Below are 24,557 nucleotides of genomic sequence, written 5' to 3' on the forward strand. Positions count from 1 at the left end.
CATAAGATTTGTTAATATGGATAGAGACAGTCACCATGGAAGAGTCTGTATGCAGCTTGCTGTTCTTCATTCTTGCAAATTAATGAAAAAAGTTGAACGTTATCAGTATTTATTTATTCATGTGATAGTGACTAGTTTGATACCTCAGCCTCAGTGTGCTTCTCTGCAAGGCGCAGTGCAACTATAACAAAAATACAGACCTCAGTCTTATTCTAAAGACTTTATAATAGAAACATAAACTATATATAAGAAACTGCTACCTCTTTTGAAGTCAATGGCAAAATACTCTTATACATCAGTGGAGTTTGGATTTCATCTCATGAATATAAAAAAAAAAAAAGGACTTAAATATACACAGAAATGTTTTCATGCTAAGATACAGTTTGAATATGTTGTATGCATTCTCCTGTATAGAGTCTAATTCTGCTATTGTACCATTTTGAATAAAACATTTTTATAAGAATTGCTGCTTTCTGTGGTGTAAGAATCTAAGTAATAGTAAATATCTATTTTTCATAATAATGGCATCACAACTGCAGGAAATTATATTTTTATGGTTATGCTCTAAAAGTTTTGCTTATTTCAGGTCTCTTTCAAACAGTATTGTTTCCATTTACATCTGCTTTCCATTGCAGTGAGTGAATGGTCATGGAATCATATTAACTAGTTTAAAGCAAGTTTCTTCTTCCTCTTAATTATTCTACTGACCCTATAGTTGTTTACAGTATCTCCTTTTTTATCTTGCATTTTTCAGCAGGCGCTTCTCATCTTTAGATTTAAATAGAAAAGCTGATATTTGTTCTCTAGCAAGTGGAAATAACAGAGTTTAAGGTTCCATGGTTCACCAGCACTATTTTTGGAGGAAAATATGGTGGAAACTTGTAAACATGACCAAAAGCTGCTGTGATTCATATAGCAGATACAGAAACCATCAGATACCCCTGACATTTTAGGCGCAGAACTGTTACCACAGAGGCATTTTTGCTCTTAAGATACCTGTGATAGAGAGGGAAAAAGAAGATTGAGAGGTATTCTAATCTAAGCTAGGCAGAATGCTTCTAGGTAGCTCAACACACCTCGTATCAAGACAATATTTATTGTTAAAAGAGAGACGTATATGTTCACACCATCTTGCTGCTGGTTTCAGTCTCATGGTTGATGATGAAAGGGATAGATTATGTTCCCACCTCATATTGGAAAAATAGAATTTTTGGTAATATCGTCTTCTCCAAAGGCAGTAAGGCTGGAGCTTGCCGCTACCCTTCTAACTTACCATTCTTCTCTTTCTTGAGCTCTCAAGGGTCCCTGCTCAAATCCCTCTGTATTGAATAAGTTTTTTCTCACTATTGTTTCCTTACCATTGGTTTCCTTGAATCTCAGCAAATGTATTCAGTATATTGTATTTTGGTCCTGGGACTCTTTTCAGCCCCTAGAAAGTTTGGAGATATTAAATGGAGTCAAGAAATGTGTGAAGTGCTCACTAAAATTAACCCCTCTGAATTTTCTCGGTTGACCTAATTATTTCAATACTATTCTTCTGTTACAAAGAAATTAAGGTGTTTTTAAATGGTGTTGTGATGGAAAGCAAAGCAGTGAATAACTCCGTATCTATGACTGTAATGTACCATCATTATCTAAATGGAGTTAATTCATCCTTGTAGTGAATGTTGACATTTCCATGTGTGCCACTCATTCCCATGTAAACCTTCCCAGAATTGATATTTACTTCGGAGAACTCTTCCTCTACATGTGCAATTTGCTTATGCACTGCGCTGAAATTTTGATTTCTTACATTTATTTTCTTTTTAAGTTGCTGTGTTAGTGTTATATGCTTAATTCTCAGTGCCGAGTTTTTGTTTTTTCCAGTGCTGCATAACTGCATTCATATTTGTGTTTTTATTCAGACTCCACCCAGAGATAACATGAGTGTATTGTTTTGTCATGTTTTTGTAATAAATTGGTACCACAATTTTTCTTCCAGCTGAAAAGAGAGTTCATTGACAGTGCTATGACATTTTATTTTGTATTTTTTGGAATGTGGTTTATGGCTATTGTCATATTGTCTTCATGAACTGTCAGCATCTAATCAAGGGCTAAAGTTGTTTAGTAAGAGAATACTGCCGTATTCATGCAATGTCGCAGTTTGCATTGTATCATTCAGATTCATAAGCTGATGTATGGGAAATTTTACTCCATAATTTTTTAACTTTAACTTTCCTAGGCATTTGCAGTTGCTGGCTTGGGATCTGGGTTGACAGAGGCAGTTGTGGTTAACCCTTTTGAAGTAGTAAAGGTTACCTTACAGACAAATCAGAATGCCTTCACAGAGGTATGAGAATTGCTCCATTCTTCTTTTTCTGCTTTATTAGGCATAATGCACTACGAAGTTCATATTTAGAGCAGAATGTCTATAATATATTGAGTTGATGCAAATGATTTTCCCACATGCTTAACAGAAATGGAAAAAGAGTGAAGAGACTCAATAGACAATGCCTTCAGATATGCATGAGATCTTGGGTATGCAGAGGTGCATAGAGTATTGTCAGCAGCGTCAGCATCTCCATCGTAAATATTCTGTGCGTGAAGTGCACCATCAGCCTCCAGAGTAGCCAGCAGCCCAACACTGTGAAGAATTCTAATCCAGAAGTACAAACCTGAGTCCCTTGTACATAGTGCATTTACGCCAGGAGGCTCCAGACTGCAAGTGACCACCGAAGGTTAGCGTAAAACACCATGGCCCCATGTCCTAGCCAGGCATTTTAACACTTGTATTAAAAATGTAGCTGATAGATTTCAGAGTCTTGGATGAAATTATTTATAAGTCTACACATTTATAAGCTCAAACTGGGAAATGGTTATTTAATAAAGCACACCAATAATTTAAATTCCTGATTCATTTCAGGGTTTTATTATTCAAATATTGTTTCATTCAGAGAAGTCAATGTGCAAAACTTACTTTGTCTACAGTTCTGGATACTGCTGAAAGGAAAAAAAAAAAGATTAAACTGGAAAACAGTGATTCATCAAAACCAAGTGTTCCCAGGAATACACCAGCTTCAATTAATTTTATTGTAGAAAATGTTCCAGGCTATTGGGAAGGAGGGCAGTCATAGTTTCTTTTTCCTTTTCTCAGGGAATAAGACTAACAATTGTCCAATCAGCTCTTTCAAAATCTTTTGAGAAATCAGCTCTACCATAGTAGAAGTGCCAAATCACATAAGCATGGCATGAAAAGTGTGGCTGAATCCCTGGTGCGGCATGATTTTGCATATTCTCCTATTAAATTTTGACCGAGTTAATACTTGCATGCTACAAGCACTCATCCGCACAAATTGAATGGGGAGATACACAGTAAAGAGATTTATCACCTGGCCATTTGCATAAGCTGTTTGGGCCAAGCCTTTCAGATACGCTCTGGCAAAATGTTGCCACTGATTTCCAAATGTCATAGGCTGGCTGGTACCTACTCTGTAACTCAGCAGAGAAGCATTCTCTTCAAGAATAAACTTTAAAACATTTGGTAAATTTCTGTTCGATTTTCAATGAATGCAAAAGAGATCTTTGGATGCCCCAAATCTCCAGCCTAAACATCTTTTAACCATGGGCAGCAAAGCCACTGAAACAGAGAGCTAATATAGTACTGGAGTAAAAAGTCTGGTATCCTGGAAGGAGAAAGACTGAAAGTGGGAGAGAGCAATGTGTGAGGGGATCTTTCTCTGAGGAAGATGATATGAAAAAATTATGGACTACTGCTGCTCCAGCAGTAGTAAACTAAGCAGATATTCTGGATTTTTCTGCCTCACAGTTGTGAAGATACAATTAACCTACCTTAAAACCTTCTGTTTTGCATGAAATACACCAGTATTGTATCTTGGGCAACCCAGCTTCTGTAAATTTGGAAGAGACCAATATATCCTTTCACTTTACACATTTAATTTTTTTTTTTCTCTATTGAAATTTTATAACAAAGTCTGGGGTAATTTAGTTAGTAAATTTTATGCAATTACTTACTTTAATTACAGCTTCTCTTCCTTGGTCACCTTCAGAATATTTCAGTAATCACAGTGTAGCTGTTCAGAAGCATTCAGGTTTGTTTTGTTTTAGGTGAATATTCTTTAAATTTAATTTAAATGCAACTGTTCTCAAAATGCAAATAATAGTATATTATCATACAAGTAAAATTGTAAAGTAATGCTATTGGAACTCCACTAGAACCTAGTTTACACCAAAAGTATAAACTAAAATGTCTATTTGCCCTAATGAGAAAATCCACGGGACTGGAGTTATTAAATCACAAAGACAGTTAAATCACAGACATATCGATTTGTAATATATCTTAAAAAATGTGTTAGGCTGATAATCAGGAAAACTCCAGTGACTTCATTACCATGATCTCAAGTTCTCATTAAGAATATGTTAAAGAACATTTCACACTAAAGCATGTAAAACTCAAGCCTATTGGAAGAAGCATGTGTATGTTGTATTATGCAGCATAAGACAATGGTGCACTCATTTAATTACCATGCACTGTTTTTCTAAAAGGTTTAAGTAAAGTATGTACCTATCCCATTGTGTAGCTTTCACACTGTATGATGAAACCTAATGCAGTTCACATATTTCTTTGACTATTGTATTGAAATAATAAATATATCTTGTTTAAAAAGAACAAGGAAGAACATGAACACATACACCCACACCCAGACTCCTGCACACCCCCAAAGCAAATACTCACACACTACAGTGACAGCTGAATTATTCTGTGGTACCAGATCATCTTTCGAGGGTTGATAGATTTAAAGAGGAAGGCCACTATACAGCACGTATTGTCACTTTTGTAATGTGTATTGCTACAGGTAAAAATAATGGTGACTTTTTGTTAAGGTAAACTGCTAGAAGGCCCAACACCTTGTTTGGTTTTGGAGGTTTTGGGGTTTTTCCCTGTAGCCATGGATAATTCACTGGCTGTAGAAGCTGGCGTGGTAATAAAAATCTTCTCACCTGACTTAAGAATTGTGTTTAATTGAACAAATACAAGTTTCTGCTTTACTATGAGAATATTCTGGCTCCAGATTCCACTGACTAGGTCTCTATTAAGTATAAGTTAACAGTTGTATGAAGTGAATTAACTCCAGATGTTTGTACAATAAATTCCTCCATCTGAATTAGTCATTCTAAGGTCCTTCCATCATCAGTGATGAAACACAGACCTTCTATGGCTTGATCAGCTGACATTTTAGATGCCTACTTTGGCTGAAGTGAAATGCTGTCTACTAGAGCCCTCTTTATCGCTGAAAGACTGAAAAATTGAGTCTTTTGAGAGGCTCAAATGTAGACGTAGACTTTGCAGGAATCTACATTTGGACTGATGAGTCCCTATCTCAGGTGTTAAGCAACTGACAGGCTCCTCCTCTGAGTCATTAGTAAATCTGTATTCAAGATGAGACCAAGGAATACCTTACTATTGCAAGTTGTATTAAGCTCAAATCACTTTATTCAGGATCATTACGTGTTTTTTAAGGCTCTAATCTGAATTTTTTGTGCATGAGAAAGGATATTATTGCTAATATCTGGACCATATTCCATGCTGGCTATTTACATTTTAGAATAGATTCCAATTTGAATCTCTGAGGGTAGTTACAAAAGTAAACTACAGTGAAATGTATGCAGAGCATTCACAGGATAATATTAGTTACCAAATATGAAAAAACAGAATGAAACTTAGTATTAAAGACTAAACTGCTCAGTCACCTAAATAAGCAGACATATGCTGTGCCAGATATAATAGGCATCATTTGGCTGATGCTGTTGATTTACCACAGGGATATTTTGAAATGGAAAGCTATTAAACAAATAAGTGTATTGAAATTAGCAGTGTTCACAGTGTTGTAGTCAAAATTATTCTATATTTTCATGTTGAGGCCTCCTAGTGGAAGTCCTGTTTTGCCTTTCTAATTAAATATTTGGTTACCCAAAGCTGGCTTTATGCTTTGAAGAAAGCCAAACTCAAGTCAGCGACTTTTTGAAAGGAACGTTTCTATAATTCTGCTAAAAAGAATTCTATAATATTCAGAAAGGGAATACCTCATTCCAAGCATCACAGTGTATTGGAAAACAGATCAAATGTGTATGTAGTCAGGCAAGTCCTGTCCAAGGAATTTATCACTATATAGGCAGATTCTGAGGCCATTTCTTCCTTTCTGCCTGTTGTCAAATGGAAGTTGGCTGACTAAAACAATTTCTGTGCCTTTTGGGCATTATTTTCAAAACAGGATTTCTAAAGTTAATTTACTAACTCTGTACCTTGAAATTTAAATAGGTGTTCTGATTTTCAAAATCTAACTACACTTTTTAAGCCAAGTAATTCATTAGGAGGGCAAAACAGGATTTCCAGTTGGATGCTGAAGAAAAAAAATAAAAAGGACAACAACAACACTTCAAGATTTTCAACAGTAGAAGAAGGAAGTTTAACATGTGATCTGGCTTTAAAAAGTACTGTGTACCAAATAACTCCTTCAAAAGTCAGTGCATTAAAGCAGTGGCTTGCATTCTTAACAGCATGAAGAGCCTCAGAAGATCCAAAAGAGTTCCCAGGCAATGCATATGTCTTTTTGTCACTGTTTCAACCCTATTCCTACTACTGAATCTGAAACTGTCTGATATTCAATACGAATATTTATAGCCTCCTTTGCTGCTCTAATTTGTGGGTCCCAAGGACCTGTTTCCATAGCCATACTGGCTTAAAAATTCCCTGTTCTGATTCTGTCGCTTTTATCACTCCCACACCATGTATATCCTGTGCCATTGGTTTTGCTAGAGAATCTTCCTATTGTCCAGAATAATTGTTGTATATTCTAGTTGTGTAAGAGTTTCATCTGTCATAATCTTAATAGCACAGGGTCAATGATAAGAAAAAAACTTACCAAATTCATATATTCAAAGCCACATGTTACTCTTTTTTTTTAACTATTATTTTGAGAAATTTTTCTTTGCTTCAGGGATCCTTTCCTTTAGTACCCAAGTCATGTTTTCATCTTGTTCTGCAATCAGAAAAATTAAGATTTTTTTTTTAATGAGAGTTGTGATTTTTACATGGTCACAGGAAAGGGAAAACAACAAATATGATGAAACAAGGTAAAATGGCAGTTAGCAACACTGTATTTGTCAACAGGATGGAATGATACTATGGTCATTGTTTTCTTTTTGTAAAGATGATCTCTTCCTTCTTTTGCTTAACTTGTGTAGCAACCATCTAGCTTCGTTCAAGCTCAGCAGATCATTAAAACCGGTGGTCTGGGCTTCCAAGGACTAAATAAAGGTCTTACTGCAACACTGGGCCGTCATGGAGTTTTTAACATGGTTTACTTTGGATTCTACTTCAATGTGAAAAACGTTCTTCCAGTCAATAAAGTAAGTTCTTCGTACAATGCAATAAATAAACATATAAGAGGTTTGGCAATTTAATTAATAGTGTATTTTTCTGTGCAAAGCTGTGGTATTTATTAATAAGCAGTGACTAATCCAGCTCTCTGTTTTGTAAGAATTTATAGCATTTTAATGGAAGCAAACCAAGGATTTGTACTTCTCACTTTTTAAGCAAACTGAGTATAAACAGTCATATTTGAATTCTCATTTTTATGAATTTCCTTTTATACCACGGTAGCTATGTAAAAATGCAGAAATCAGAATACAGGTATGTTGTGCTTGTGTTAGGTATGTATGCACTTTTCTGTGGTAAACTGGCTTAGAAGAGAAAAATCAGTTTCTAGAACTTCTTTCAGTATGCACAAAATAAGGGGCTAAGCTTGAGGAGATGGCAGATCTGCAGTACGTAGTGTATTCTGGCAATGGACCAGGCCTATTTACTCAAAAAAGAGTTCAACCTAGTGCTGAAGGATGACAGGACAGATTTATCCACACGGGAGGGAGCCAGCCCAAAACAGGATTTACAGGGTCATGCTCAGGGGCTTTATGTAGTTTGTTAGTTAAAAAAAAAAAAAAAGAGAGACTTTATAGCTGTAATTTCACTTGAAGCAATTTTATTTGAAATTCTTATATTTGTTTACATAATAAAGAAAACATTTCCCCTTTCAACAAAGAGAAATTTTACTAATGAAAATGTGGTAATATTGGCAACTTTCTAAATTACTGTGTGAGCAACAGCTAATAGTTTATTAATGACTCCAGGACATTATTTACTGAGCTGTGTTTTCACTAATGTGATTTTTAGATGATGACAGTTAAACAGTCACAGGTGTAATATGTAGTGATATTAATATAGGAAGCTGCAATTTACATCAAAAAGGATCAGTTTCTATTCCCAGATGAAGTAACACCTCCTTTTTTTTTTTCTGCACTTCTGAGTAGCCTGGTATTTTTCTTGGCAACAATGGAGAAAAGCTCCACTTTTTATTTGCAGATTATTATAGTGAATTGAATTGTTCAAGAGCAGCTAACCCACAAGTTTCTACAAGATTCTTTTAGTGTATTTAAGCATACTTTAAAATGTACTTTAATCACACATTCTAAAAACTCAAACCACAAGCATAGCTGCGTACTAAGAGAGGCATAAACACGTTTATGTTGATCGACAAAAAAATTATAATCGTTATGCAGATCATTCAGAATCATATGCAAGTAAGGGCAAAGAGGCTTGTGTGCAACTTCTGTGGGAATCCTGAAGTGTTCTTGCATAGCAATTGAAGAATAGTAATAGTATTTGGCATAAGCATGCTTTCCTCGCCTTTCAGATTTAAAAAAAAAAAAAAAAAAAAAAAAAAGGAAACAATTATTGCAAGTATTCAGAGCTTTATGATCTAAGAATTAGCACTTTTGTACAGTACATCTAGAAAATGAAAGAGAAATTGCTTTAGTGGTGTCAGCCAGTGGCCTAACTGGCCTGTACATACTATCAAAAGCAAACGACAATTTAACGGATATAGGGTTAGATTGCATTAACTGCAGATAAGTGAAGAGGTTTGTCTTGTGTTCAACCAGTGCAAAGTGGCTTGCATGGTGGCTTCCACAGTGGCTACATCTGCCCTAGTAAATTGAACAGTGTCACTGAAACTCAGTCTTCTGTGCTGTTAAATGTTCCCTGGCACAGCTTTGGCCCAGACCAGCCAACACTGTTCCTGAGTACAGCTTAGGAGCTACTGCAGACAAGGAACCATTCCTAATAGGCAGTCTGTTTTGAATGGTAATAGCATTTAATAGCACTAACAAAGTTAGTAGGACTTTATAGGCCAGCTGGTATCAGTGCCGTAGACAGTTCTGTACATATAGATACAGCCAGTAATTCTGATAAAATGTCCATTAAAAACAATGCAAATCTTACCCTGAATTTAACAGGGTACAGATCAGGCCTCATTTGGCTTGATAGCCAACATTATGTTTCAGGTAACTACCTGCACCGAACTTCACTTCAGTGACTGGAAAATGGAAGTCTTGAACAATACTTGTCTTGAACAGATCACAATCTGCAACTTAAACTTCTGTGAGTAGGCAGGTACTAGATGCTAAGAGTTATCAAATCTGTATCAGGAATTTGGTGGAAGCTGTTTTGCAATTAGTCTGAAAAGTATTAGACAGTTGTAACTTTTCAAGATTTCTCACGTATTTGATTTCATTACAATACCTAATTTTTTCCTTTTTTATATTTTGCTGGAAACGAAAATCATAAAGTCAGTCTTGCGATATTGACAAATATATAAAAATTGTGAAATGAGAATATTACTCTTTTGAAATCGTTTTGGCTCTTGAGTATGTATCTGCTGTTCACCATCTGTAGCGTAAGTGGAAAAATGTATGGAAATGTCCATATGAGCCTTTTAGCTGTCAACAGTGCTAAACTGTGCATTAAATTTGCATCTCAATTAGGGATGTTTACAGTTTATTTTGCCAAAAACAATAAACCTGTTATGTTGAGTGCTCAAATGATGTAAATGACATGTGTGGGTTGTAAATGTTCATAATGAATAATTTTTCGTATGTTCAGTCTATTCTGCTAAACAGACCATTTAAGCCAACCTCATGCTCTGTTTACTGAAAATAGGATAAGCCAGACTTGTTTCAATTGCCACTAGCGTATAACATAGAGCATTAACAGCTATGCTTCTGCACTAGCAATCAAATTAGTCTGCAAATTTATATCGTCTCAGTTTTATGGCACCTACTTTTATAGCACATTTCATAGGCGTCCAGCAGCTCTCACTTTTCAATTTTTAATCATAGTTAGATTTGATGGTAAACTTTCATTTTATTAAAACCTTTACTTACTACCACCTCCAAGTGGCTGTCATTTTTCTTAACAATACAGAATTTTCTTACTGTTAAAAGTCCCCTTGGAAACTTGGCCATCTGCAAAACTCATTTCAAGTCAGGCACTGCCTGCTCTAGCTGCCACAGATGTGCCTTCTGTTAAAAGGACAGTGGGAGCCGAGCTATGTGTTGTTTTGTCAGAGAAAAGGCTCCAAACTTCTATAGGCAAAGAAGAGATGGGAAACCAAAATTAGCTGTTCAGCTTGACAAATAAATAAGATAGCAGACAACAATTTTATTTTACTTGTTTTCATATCTATGCCAACATTCAAGTTATATGTAGGAAAAGACAGTGAAAACGTCATGTGGTGAAACAGAGCTGGAAAAATAGTAAACTAAGGTGATTTAGAAGACTGGGTCAAAGTGGGAAATGGAATAACTCAGAGCTACCATCCAAGCTCAGGTATAGGATGACCTGGGCACTGAAACAAGGATGGAAAAAAAAACATGGCAATGCTGTATTCAGCTGTATCCGGAACAATGTTGTCTCTTGGTTTTTTATTTACATTGAAAGTTCTTCAGTGCAGATACTTGTTTTAAGATGAAGTGAAGCCCAAGCCTTGCCCTGTCGGTTCAAAAGGTTATAGCAAAAGAGTAAATGATAGATAATAATACTACTTATAAATCTGGCATAAGACTAATAATTTTATCAGAAAATTGTATGTGAGAAAAACAAATCACTGAGAGTATTGTAGACTGCTTGAAATTATATACCCTATACAGCAGCCAGCCATGTCACTCTGGAAACAAGCCAGGACATTTTTCCTAGTGGCTGTCATTCATCTTCTTATGCTGTCAGATATCTGACAGGTGGATTTTAAAAACTTAAATAAATGTCTGCTGCAATGAGATTGCACTCAAGGAGGAATCTGAGATGATACCGGTGTGAAAAAAGCGTATGTATTTCAAACAAAGTGCAACTGTGACTATGCATTTTAGAATGCCTTTCCTGGTCATCACTATGTTTACTGTAGTTGTAATTTCAGCATTTCCTATGCCTTTTGACAAAGATCAGACCATCATTGTACTAATCAGACAGCAAGCTGTAGTTTACAGTAAGAAGCTTAGTATGTAAATCATGAGATGGACAGAAGTTTAGGGTCAATAAAAATTGGAAGTTGTTCATTAAGTTGTGATCAAATCTTGATTAAGCCACAAACAAAAATTTTGAATATTCTTTTAAAGAATCAAAGCATGATGTTATCTCAACAGTGATGAAACTCACTTTCATCTTTTAATTTTCATCCCTTCTGGAGCCTTGCAGTGAGTCTACATAATTTTCTCTTCCTTACTTCTGATTTCTGCTGGGAGTTTACATGCATCCAAATCATCTGATCACAGCTGTACCAGCTTCTTCTGGCTCAGTGTCTGTGCTTAAAGAAACTCATTTGAGTTTTTCAGCAGTTCCTTGTTGCTTTCCTGAGAGCTATCTCCCACTTTGCCTCTCTGAATATACCTTTTCTCCTCTGTCTTGGAAACTTCCCTTCCTCAGACCCATGTGTTCATTTCTTTCACTGTCTGTTGCCAAAGGAAGCTCCTTTTAATGGTTAAAATCAATTATCAGGCTGGCTAAAGCAGTTCCTAGCTGCTAAGCACTTGATTACAGGCAATGTAGCCTAGCTCAAGTCTCGTGTCTTGACCCTTGTCTTTTAAAGTCTCCCTTGTCACACACAGGGAGGTGAAATGTGCTGCACACAGTGCAAACCCTGGCTTCTCTGCTGACTCCTTATGTGACCTTGAGCAAATGTATTTAAATTTAGTGGTCATTTCAAATCACTTTTGGCTTTTTCATGCCAAGTGTAACTCATCTATAAAACTAATATTACTGCTAACATTTTTAAAGTTGTTTAAGAAACTTAATGCAGATATTCTGCTCTAAGTAACTTCAGTAGACTGCTTTGCAATTACCAACTTCAAACACTGTTCTATTAATATTATTATTTATTCTTCATGCAAATTGTCAGGAATTGGCATTCTCCTTATCCAGTAAGCATTAATCTTTTATAGTGAACTTATCTACAAGGTGCTCAGAACTACTAAAACATACATAAAAATACATAAAAGTATTCTTTCTCACATGTACCTCCAGCAACTGGGCGGGGGGGGGGGGGGGGGGAAAGTGAAAAAATCTCAAGACAAACATCCAAATATTGAAGCAAAAAAGCTTCTAAAAATAGCTTCAGTTAGACAAATTAACATTTATTGATCTTTCTATTTTGTTGCTATTTTTTGCTTAATAATAGGATAAAATTAATAGTTTCTTTGCAACAAATTCTGCCACTTTTACTCAGACTGAACAGGACCTCACAAGGGAAAAATAAGTGGCATTCCTGAGTGTCTCTGTGGTCAAGTTTCTAAACAGTATTATGCATGTCAGCAGTCTGTCTACATTATCTATTTCTGTGTACTTCAAGCAACCTTAGGGACTTTGAGCTGTTCCTTTGAAGGTACCCACTTCTCCACTGCATATGCGAGTGTGGTGTCCTACCTTCAAAATCTTGAATTGCACCTAGGGTTGGTGTCTAAATCAGTGCAAATATATCTAGTATGGTGAGTCATTATCTATTCTAGTCATTTCTCAGTTATTCTGGAAAAATAAAATTAATCAAGTTCCAAGCATACGTGCCTTTACCAAAGAGTTATTTCATTGATGGATTAATATCTACGCTGCTTAGTGAATTAAGTGACCTTCCATCAGTATGGATGAAGGTAGTCTGGAAGATATAAAGTGAGGCTTTGAGAAAGTGCCCAGCAAATAAATGATAGGGAAAGGAAAGCCTGGAGCTTTGGAGACTGAAACTGATAAATTAAATGTGTCTCCAGTGAGACACACTCTTGAACATTGGTGTGTATGTGCTAGATTTAGGGCTAGAATTTTCTGTTCCTATAAATAATGAAATATAAAAGAAATTAAGCAGCATATGAATCAGGAGGAACTTATGGAGTCTTTACTACTTTAAATATGTTACAACAGGAGTAATGAAGCATAAAAAGCAGAGAGATAACATCTCAAAATTTTTTTCCCAAAGAAAGCGGGGAAATCCAGCAGGACATGCATAGATATGGCCATAGATTTATTAGTGATGCCTAAATTTCCATATTTTTAATGGTTGCTGGTGCTCACAGGGCAGGGACTCTGGTGTACAGGAAATGTGATTATGATGAGCATGGTAAAAAGGTCACAGATTATGTTATCCAACCACAGTAAAATTATCCCATTGTGAATAAGCAAACCTGAAGTTCAATTCCTTGTGGTATACTGTACTGTGATGTGGTATCATCTAAACTCAAGTTTCTGTTCTATGTATTCTGCTCATACTACATAAGAATTGTCTTTGCTTTAAAATCAGAATTCATGTGTGATTTTCCTCCAGTTCTGCCATTTTTGAAAGCAAGAGGAGCTTTTCAGAAGCTTATTTTCTAATGTGTGACATATGAAATATATCATATTTGGTTAGTGAACTGCATGGTGCAAAGTTAGTGACAATAATATGAGGATAACTGCTAGCCACTTGCAGCTTTAGCACCAGACAGTTACCTTATCCTTACATTATCTTTCATAGGATTCTAGACCGTTAGGAGTATTTTGGCATTGCCCATGGGTTGGGAAAGGACAGGTTTCAGTGTAAAAAGAAAGACACTGCTTCCTGATAACACTAACTGGCACCTAACTGATAGACAATGTTCCTTTGTCTAGAGGCATAAATTATGTTTGCAAATCTCTTTTTTCAATTGGAAGTATTAACACAGTAAAATGCCACTAAGCTATACTTTTAGGAAAAAAATGCTTTTTAATTATTTTTAACAGCTAAAATTATTTTAATCTGTTATACGAATGAAATTACCCAGATATTATAGTGATGGATGCCATAAAAAAATTTCCCATGAAATACATAATAAAAAATCAAATTACATAGCAAAGCTAGTCTACACCCCAGCACATTTTGTTAGAATCCAGTTTTGTCAATGGGCAAAATGCTGCCTTTCAACTTTTTTTGTGTCACTGGAATAGATATAAAGCAATTTGGTTTGATTTTCCTTTAGTTGTGTTGGTGCAGTGTCAGGTTTTAATAGACACTCACTTGACCAGACACCCACCGTATCCTATGGTCTGTGGCACTCTCAGTCATAAACCAGACAACACTGGCATTGGGAATTCAGCAAAATATGAAAACTTTCAATCATTTAAATAAAAAGGATATGTCAGGAGCAGTAAGGCTTGAAATTCAATGTGTAACAAGTAAATATTTGCCTGACATATATTGCCTGGCCCAGACGGCAGCCCACTGTGCTTGGCACTACGGCAGAAAGTGTCCTTGCACCAAATTTTGTGACATTTCTGGACTATGAAAAGTCAACAGAGCAGTGGGAGCCTGCTAGCTGCAACCTGGTTTGTGGAGGTTAGTACAATCTGGAATACTACTTAGCTTTCAGGTGTGGGTATAATCATACGCCTGCTGCCTGGAGGTAGGCAGGCACCATGCTGGAGTGGGGCTGCCATACTGCTGCCTCTCAGACTTCAAAAGCGATCCTTTTTTCTTCTCTAGATACCAAAAATATTGCCTTTTTTTTTTTTTTTTTTGGCATTTGGACCACTGTCAGTGTGGTAAATTACAGAATAAACAGAAATTTGTTGCTAAAATTTTTTGCTAATAAAGTCTTTCAATTCTTTACGTACCACAAGTAATTCTAATTTTTAAAAGGTATTGCCAGTATATTTCATGTTTTGTGAAATCAAGGTGTTGAGTTTTTCTGCAAGCAATAAAAAGCCCTGTTGATTTTGACATTTCTCTTTAAACACTTGCATGGACTTCGTCCAGTGCACATTATGGAAGTTACAATTTGTGTTTCTTGTTGCTAATCTAGAAAGGAAAACTTCATTGTTTCCTTTTTCAGTTACAAATGTGCAGGTTTAGGAAACAAAGAACTCTTTCATTTTAATATCACACTGATGTTTTAACATGGCAAGGTCATTTGTTATTTTACTGACAATTTTCTATAATTGAAGTATCTTCATGAAAAAAAAAAGGAACTACATATATGGAGTCTGATATAGCAAAAAAAAAGTGTCCTTTGTGTTGAAGAGCAATAGCAAAAAATTTATGTGCATAGGAAATGCCCTGGAACACACTTCCCTGTGACTTCCACTACTTAAAGGAATAGGATTAAACTTGCTTCAAGAGACTTTGACTCCTAGATAAACTCTGGGTTCTTTGATGTCATAGAAAACGCCAAGGTAGGAGGTCTTTCTAAAAGATCAAATAAAACCCAGTTGAACTGTGAACTGTGAATGAGCCAAGAAGTTTTTAGATGCACTTCTAACCTGCTTCTAACTTTTAGCATGAACATATAGTAGGGTTCAGAAACAATATCTGTTGTAAATTCTTCAGCCAATTAGCTGAGTGAGTTACCACCGTTTATAATGCGCAGAACGTGGAGGCTCTTTTGCAGTTGCGCCGAGTTGGATTGTTAATAACAGGAAGCTAGCACTTCTCAGTACAGTGGATCAGCTACATGTGAAAATAAATGTAAAAAACCTGGAGGGGAATGGCAGCAGACTGAGATTAGCCTTTATTTAATTTAGCATTTGGGGGTCCAACACACAAATGAGCGTTTTAGTAGGCTTCATGGTGGAAGTTGCTGTCATTTGTAAAATATTCTGGCCAATTAGCTAATAGTGTGCTTGGATTTCTCCTGTTTTGATACAGTAATACTAAGTACATTGTGAAGCCCAATTATACAAATCATCCCCATATGCCATACCAGTCTTTCTTTATGAACTGTGTTTATAAATCCTGTGTGAGGAAATGTGTACTTCAGCAATTTAGACCATGTGTAAAAACATAGCCAATAGGATTGTCAAGAAAACAAGTTCCAGCATAGGAAATCCTAATGTGTTCCGCTAAAATAACACGAGTGTGTTGTGTGAGTTTTTTGATTAAATACATATTACTTTATACTGCTTAACCTGCATAGGTCCTTCCGTTTCCCTTTTTATTCTTTCTTTCTTTTTATCTTTTTTTGCAGGATCCAAATTTGGAGTTTTTGAGGAAATTTGGAATAGGGCTAGTCTCAGGAACAATAGCCTCAATTATTAACATTCCTTTTGATGTTGCAAAAAGTAGGATTCAAGGACCACAGCCAGTTCCTGGAGAGATCAAGTACAGAACCTGTTTTAAAACTATGGCAACAGTCTATAAAGAGGAAGGGTAAAACATTCTTATTTTATACATGTCCAGACCTCTGTTTTAGTTCATATGGGTCCATAAAACCACGTTGTTATATTTCAGATTTGATAAGGACCATTAAGCCACCCTGAACTCACATATCAAAAGAGCACAATGCAACATTTTGAAAATGTTCTTTAGAATTAGAAGATATCCTTCTACTCCATGTGAACTTTTACAAACAACTTACAAGATGGTTATTGGCTTGTCAAAATTTATGTTCCACAAATAAATGCTTCATATATCTCATGTAATTTTTTCAACTCTCCATTTTGTAAAAGTAAAATATCAACAGAAAACAGATTATTTCCCAATTTATTCTAATTGTAATTGTATAGACCTCTGTACCTTTAAAATGACTGCTGAAATAATTAAATCAGGGCATATTGTGGTAATAATGCTTTCCAACTTTTTAAAATACTTCTCAAGTGGGGACTGACTTGTAGCTTTGATATTCAATTATAGCGGTCATTTTGTCCATGCATGCAGCTGTTGTTAACAGACTTGTCTTGAAAGTAAAACCATATCACTGATTAAAGTCATATTTCTGATTGGCTAGGCTCACAACATTGCTTTTGTGGCTGAACATTGATTAACTTTTTCTCTTCATCTGATCTGCCTCTGTAAAATGTTAAAATCCAGATATGGCCTGCTATTGAACATATGTAATTTCAAATAATTGCTTCTAAGTGCTCTGCCAGCATTTTAACAAACACATGCTAAAATTCCATTCTTCTTTTAGAGCAAGATATTGTTTGAAATGTTTTGTTTGTTTTTCTTCTGCTACAGATATCTGGCTCTGTACAAAGGCTTGGTTCCCAAGATCATGCGGCTTGGTCCAGGTAATTTTCCCTCTGTCATTTCTATATTGCTTTTGTTCTTGCTTTTTCTTCCCATTTTTCCATTTCAGTTTCTTGACAAAATGTAGTAAGCATCAGTCAAATAAATGAAACAGTGTACCAGAAATCATCAAAATCTCTTTCACCTTGGAATAATTTCTGTTGATAATACCATCATCTAATAGTATCACAGATGGATTTGGCTAAATCTGTGCCTAAAAAAATCATTTACACATACACATCAGAGGACTGCAGAGCCAAGTAACTGCTGGATTATGTAATTGCTTTATTTGTGAACAAGCCAAAGTGCATCCATGCAAATGCCAGAACTGTAAAGCCTTTAGAAGTGTGTCTTAAGCTTCCTGTTCCTTCTAATGTGAATTTTTGGTTTCACTAGGACTATTCTGTACCCATCTAAAGTCACCTTAAAATGCAAGTTAAGAGTCTCTCCAGTGTAAATGCTTTCAACTAGTCGAAGCATAGCCCAAGCGTATCAAATTCCAGTTACTTTCTTCTCCTGTGCTCTGCAGGGGCTATAAAGAACAGACTCTAAAAGGCTGATAGCATGAGCTGGGAAGAGCCTTGCGTGGCCCTAGAAGACTAAGAGGACAAGGATAGCTTAACACTGGGTTTGTTCTCACTGATTGTTACTCCAAATGCAGGAGGACAGTGGTTAAGAGCTAGATCTTCTTTGACTTTTAGACTATTTTTCCCTAGCCGATTTTGATTAATCCTGAAAGCAAAGCACTGGGCCCTTAGACTTTGCCAGTCCACAGAGGCAGTCTGTGTCAAAAAGAGCAGAAGCCCCAATTTGAACAGTATCCCATTCACATGAAATTGTATTTCAAATTGTGTAAGGTGGTTTAATAGGCAAGAACACACATGGTTAAAAGCAAGTAGGTACAGAGTCTGTTCTGCAGTATAAAGGAGGCATTAGGTTTGTCTGTAAATGTTTGCATATCCAACCCGTCTGGCTAAGTGTGAGACCATGCCTGGTTATTGTGCAGGGTAAAGGAAGGTGGGGAGGGGAAACAAGGCAGCCAGGCATAACTCTGGAGCTAAAAGCCTTTTCCCTCATACTCCAAAGATACTAGACGTACAGGACAAAGAGAAGGCAGTTTCGCTTCCCCAGTACCCATTAACACAGCAGATTTTGGAATAAAATTTTGCAGCTTACAAATGACTATGCATTCTGGCCCAGATCCAGCAAGTCAGTTAAGTGTGCACTTTTGGCTTTCTGATTAAACAATAATGCAATCTTTATTGTAACTGAAAGGTAATTCTTTCTTTCAACATGCAAATGCTTTCAGGAGGAGATACACAAACTGATCACACAGTATGAGAATTGGATTCAGCCTTGATTTTAGTTGAAATCCTATCTTAGACATTGTGTCTGTGATTTGTTTGTTGGTCAGAGCTTTTTGCAAGCTTTTGCTCTGTCTAGCTGTCTGTGAATTGCTGTTCACAGAGGATTTCGAGTCTGATGATGGTTCATTAGGATAATTAACATGGGAAAATTCACATGGTAATTCTGTGTGCCTGGTTGTCTGAGCCTACCCGATCTGCCTAGTAAGGTCAGCCCAGTTCAGCAGCAGACTTTTTAGAGGTATCACTCTAACTCACTAACTAACTGAGCCAACAGGCAAAGGCAAGAAAATATTGGTGCCCCAGTGCTGGCACCCACGAATAGCAGATTGCAATAGTTTTAGTCCTGCAGCCTGGAATCTCATTCTCTTTACCCGTCTATTCCAGTTAGAAGTTTCTCTGTATGCTTAGTTATGTATCTATATACACACACATATACACAACTTCTGAAATGTTCCCTTCTTTACCTCATACAGCCTGGCTAGAGAAGAGCTTTAGTCTGTCTTTTCTAACAGTAAATATGGCATTCAAGCTTGGATTTTATACTGTTACTGGTATAAACTGTTCTACCAGGTAATGCCATTTCATAACTTAAAACAGGGGAAGTTCAGGTTAGATATAAGGAAGAAGTTCTTTACTGTGAGGGTGGTGAGGCACTGGAACAGGTTGCCCAAAGAAGTGGTAAATGCTCCATCCCTGGCAGTGTTCAAGGCCAGGTTGGACAGTGCCTTGGGCGACATCGTCTAGGGTGAGGCGTCCCTGCCCATGGCATGGGGGTTGGAACTACATGATCTAAAGGTCCATTCCAACCCTAACCATTCTGTGATTCTATGATTCATCAGATCAAAACTTTGCCTGCGGATGCATAGCCAGGTACAGGCACAGAAAGATTATACTAATTTCAATACAATGATCTTCTGCTTTAGACATGGTAAACAAACAGCTGAAAACCTTTCTTGAATCTTACCTGGAAGTATTTTCATCACCCTGGTGATGAATTTTTGTCATTCCACCACTCAAGTTGCTCTTTCATGACCAGATCTAACTCTAAACAAACACACAAATACACACACTTAGATGAAAAGCTTCACTTGTAAAATAACAAAGAAAAATATGAAACTTGACAAAATGTTAGGAAAAATCACCCTTGGTCATTTTGATTTAAAATACAAGCTTTTCATGTCAACTTTATGGTATAACATTAAGTAAAATTGGTATGGTTTAAGAATTGGTGAGTTTTTAATTAATTGGGGAATTAATAGAATTATCCATTTTGCAAACAAGGCTTTGCCATGTTCTGGATTAGATTACACACTACAAATACTCTACAAAACCTTGAAAATACTGAATTTTGTATGTAGTAAAATAATACCTTTTCTTCCAGGTGGTGCAGTGATGCTTTTGGTTTACGAATACGTTTATGCGTGGCTTCAGGACACAGTTGATTGCAAGTAGCACTTCTGAAAAATGTAGTCTTTAAAATATATGCGTTCTAAACCACACTTTCATAAAGTAAAAGTGATTCTCATCCTCTATGGTGTTGAATGCCCTCAGATTACACTGATGTTAATACAGTTCAATACAAATTCGGTCCTGATCCAGGAAAACATTTAAGCACGTGCTCTTCTCTAAGTGCATAAGTAAATAGCAGAGTTGATATTTGTAATTGTTTTACAAAACAAGAAAAATTGTATAGGAGACATAGGAACAAGTTAGTTTTTCAAGGGTAAACTGAAAATTCTGTATACTGCATTATACTATGTAGTCAATACACTTAAAAATCAGCTGAAACGAAAGATAACTTTCAGGGGATTTAGAAGAAAAAAATGGAATAATCCTGTGGAGCCACATGCTAAGCCAGTGTAAACTGACAGCTCCATTGACTCCAGGCAGAGAACATGACCCATACTCTGCAAACTCTTGCATCAATCTTGGATCCAGTTTAAATTCAGTCCAGTATGGTTTCAACATTGATAGAAGAGCTTCTGCAGTTGTTGGGAGTTAGGATAGAAAAAGGACAGCACTGCTGGCCACAACCTTCATATACTATTGCTTAAAGAGCTGTGCTGTAATAAAAAAGCTCAATGCACCTTGGCTGCCCATTTAGCTTTTCATTACCATCATGGGATGGAGAAATTATGTTCTAGACTGATAGAACATATGCAGTTGTAATTAGCCAGCCTATACCTCAAAGAAATACACCTTTCTGTAGATAAAAAATGTTGCTCAAAAGCTAATATTGTTTCTTTTCTTACTACCCATTCTAACTAGCTCTGTGAAATACAATTTCTGCTATGCTGATTGAAGACACAGTTTCTGTTCATGCAGTTATGCCCCATACTACATTCACACTGTTAACTTCAAATGTTCTTCCTCTTAAGGAGGTATGAACGTTTTTCCCAACAATCCTAAAGAAACATCTTTCCAGATTGTTACTTGAAAACGACAGGTCACGTGTGAAGTCTCGTCTCATGAGTGTTTTTAATGTGTTAGAAAAGCAACAAAAAGCTAAAAAAAGAAATGCGTCCTCAGCATTTTCAAGGGTGCTTGTACTGACATGCTCAATAAACCTCTCTTTACCTAAATTTGATAACAGTGACTTCTCATACCTATGTTACTTCATAGCTAAAATCAATAAAATTAATTCTGTTACAATTTATAATTTTAAGGCAAATGTTCCTCCTTGTATTTCATTATTGGTTCTTAGCCAAATAGAAGACACTACTAATAATTTTGAAAATTAAAAGCAAAATGCATTATAATTAGTCTTTTATTAATTTAGAGCATTCAAAATATAAAAATAAAAGGCTTTAAACATACTGTATATACATATATAGCCTTCGGTTTTACATCCTTTCCAACATTATCATTTTTTTCAGTTAATAGCTCAGCCTGATCTTTGATAGAGAGAGAACCAATAGAAAGCACAAAATACAACACAGTTTTAGAAAACAAACCCATGAATATGCCAGCCCATTCCCCTATCATGGTGTGGTGTAATACGGGGTCTGATTCAGTTTTACACTGGAGGTGTTCTGTACCAGGACCATGCAAACACAGTGGGGCTGTCATAGAGGGATTATTAAGCTTCACTGATTTCTTTGAAAACATTTGACACTCTGTGAATGGAGTGTAAGCTTTTCAGATTAAAAACTTAAATTCTGCACTCACATATACTGCATATTTCCCAAATTAATCCATTCACCTCAGTGAGTTCGCTCCAGATTTATACCCCTGTACTTGACAGCAGCAGCTGACTCTTGTTTAGTATTAAAAATGCTAATACTAAAAAATCCCTTTTTCTCCTTTCTTTATTGTAAAGTGACTTAAAAAGTCACGTGGTTAATAAGCTAACATGATGCATCTTTCAGTCTAGCCATGAGTATGAGCAGGGAAAAGGTCCTTTGGCAAAGGGAGTATTCTGTATTGAAGAATTTGAAAAAAAAAGAAAAAAAAATTGTTATGAAAATATGCACCAAAAAAATGCCTCACCAAGAGCCAAGGTCAGGTACCTTTGCTCACTCTGAGCAACACTTTCTACACACAGCCCCACTGACTTTCCATTTGGGGGTAAGGTATTATATATGCACGAAGAGCTGCAACTAAATAAACACAAAACAAAAATGGTTCATGATGGTGTATTCCCACCTGAAGAATATTTGACATCATGTCTTGTCCTTGCTTCATAAAATATCCTGATTTAGCTGAAGACAAGATAATGCAAACAACTGATACTAGCTAAGGGTCTGTGTCTCTTAAGTATCTCTCAAAACACATTAATGCCTCATGGGAATGTCGGAAAAGATGGCTTTTATTCCAGAAATTACCTCTTGCTGCTCAGGAAAATTTTGAAAACTTTTAACATAGGCACACTTTGTTCTGGGTTTCTGAATTCTTGGAGCTCAAAAAGCCATGCTATGCAAGGCTTCTCGTCCTTTTTTTTAAGGGGTTGATCTTTGGTTGGTTTTTTCTCTCCTTTGATGCACCTTGTTCGTGCTGTATGCGTAACAATAGGTAGACTTACTCTATAATTCTATAGTCCAGTAAAATAACTAGGTTGAAAGCTAAAATCCTGTTGCCAACTTACTCATTTATTGATTCGTGATCTTTTTCTTATCTTTCTTCCTTCTCCATTTCATTTTTAGCAAAGAGCTTGTCTAGAATTAAAGCAATTTCTTTTTCATAGTGTTAAGGCTCATCTTACTTCCATCTACAGCTGCATAAAAGCAGAATAACATCCGTCACATCACTAACAGTATGGCAGAGTGCAAACGCACTTGTGTGCACATTACCTTTAGTGGTTTCAAAGAAACATTCTTGAAAAAGTGTTCTACTGAAGAACAAGGGTTCCAGCATCTCATTAAAGCCAAACAGCTGTCGAATGCCTTTGATGCTGAAGAATACAGGATTACATCTGAGATCAGATCTTTCTTTCCTTAGCACCATAAAACAATACCTGTGTTCTTTATAGAAATACAGTTCCTTTAACTATTTTTTAATGCAAAAGGCAAACGTGGCAGCAGCTGGTTGAGTCCATCTATATTTCAGTGGATATACTGTACATAACATATGAACTGGTTACTTAGATTCTTACGAAAATTCGCCCACACCTGTCTCAGTGATGAAAGCTGGGAATCCACAAAGAGAGGACTGTATTTTAGGAGGGGACTGTATTTTACCTTCCCACTGAATGAATGTTTAATGTGGTATGCAGACAGACCAATATTTTAAGAATGAAGTTTGCTCCTCTGCTTTAACTATCTCTAGTGTAATATAGGTTATTGCACAACATTTATAAAAATACAAAATATATTAATATTCTATGGGGAATATGAAATGTCACACCAGGCTTCATATTTTTTTTCCATGTTCATATTCTGAACATACCTACAGCATTCTGGAATAATAGTCAGAACTTTATTATTGCCCAAGGAAAACAGGTAAATTTTCAAAGATCAGAATGTTAGCTCTCCTCGGATTAAAGTTTAAAGCAAAATGACTGGCACAGAGTACTTGCCACTGGATATAGAAATGTAGAAGGGGAATTTGTTAATATTAAAAAATATCTGTTATTGTAGCACCACCACCAGTATACCTATAAGGAAAAAAAATGCTTCAGAACAATGTAAACTTTGCCAAGAGCCATATTTTACATTCATTAAAGCAGAAATTAAAGACAACTTCCTCTTAAAAAAAATTACAACATAATCTCGGGGCCAAAAATGCTGAACACAAGTGCGCAGACAGTGACGGTACAATTCTGTTTCTCAGCGGTTTTGTTGACTGACATGATTTTGTAAGCGTCTCTGTACAGGCTGCACACTAATGCCTTTGATGCTGACTTTCCCCTACAGTTTTCAGTTTGTTCGGATATTTTCCACCCACTGCTGTTTGCACACTTAACACGAATTTGGAGTTTCACGAATCTGGGAGGCTCCGTATAGCTGGGGGATAGTTACTTGGTTGGATTTCTGCCTTTGAATCTTCTGTTGAAGAGATAACTGTATTTCATGAGATGCTGAAGCCTCTACTGTAGGCACAAAAACACAATGAAAAAAACCCTATCTAAACCTCACCACCTGAGGCTATCACCTCACCACGCAAAGACACAGAAAAATAGCTAGAAAGTCAAAAACATTTTAACTTAAAAAAAAAAAAGAAGAAATTAAATGTACTGGAAGGTGAAAACAAAATGCTGTCAAAAGCCTATATTTACAAATGGATAAAAACACAAAGGTATTACTACTGCCTGATGATGGCAACATGCCAGGAGAATCTGAGAGCCGCCTATTCCTTTGGTTCTGCATTT

The 24,557-nt window shown here is 36.2% G+C and overlaps 1 protein-coding gene across 4 annotated transcripts in view; it reads left to right on the top strand.

The window, feature by feature from the left end:
* SLC25A21 (solute carrier family 25 member 21) overlaps positions 1–21,416 on the top strand; it is a 256,563-nt gene extending 235,147 nt beyond the window's left edge. For all 4 annotated transcript variants that reach the window (XM_030485273.1, XM_030485274.1, XM_030485276.1 and 1 more), the window contains 5 exons: positions 2,222–2,329; positions 7,243–7,407; positions 16,345–16,526; positions 17,334–17,386; positions 20,133–21,416. In XM_030485273.1, coding sequence (XP_030341133.1) covers positions 2,222–2,329; positions 7,243–7,407; positions 16,345–16,526; positions 17,334–17,386; positions 20,133–20,203 — 579 coding nt within the window. In that variant the 3' untranslated portion in view covers positions 20,204–21,416. The remainder of the gene's footprint in view (positions 1–2,221; positions 2,330–7,242; positions 7,408–16,344; positions 16,527–17,333; positions 17,387–20,132) is intronic.
* Positions 21,417–24,557: the final 3,141 nt, after the last annotated feature.

The sequence above is a fragment of the Strigops habroptila genome, chromosome 4 (genome assembly GCF_004027225.2).
Source record: "Strigops habroptila isolate Jane chromosome 4, bStrHab1.2.pri, whole genome shotgun sequence".
NCBI lineage: Eukaryota > Metazoa > Chordata > Aves > Psittaciformes > Psittacidae > Strigops > Strigops habroptila.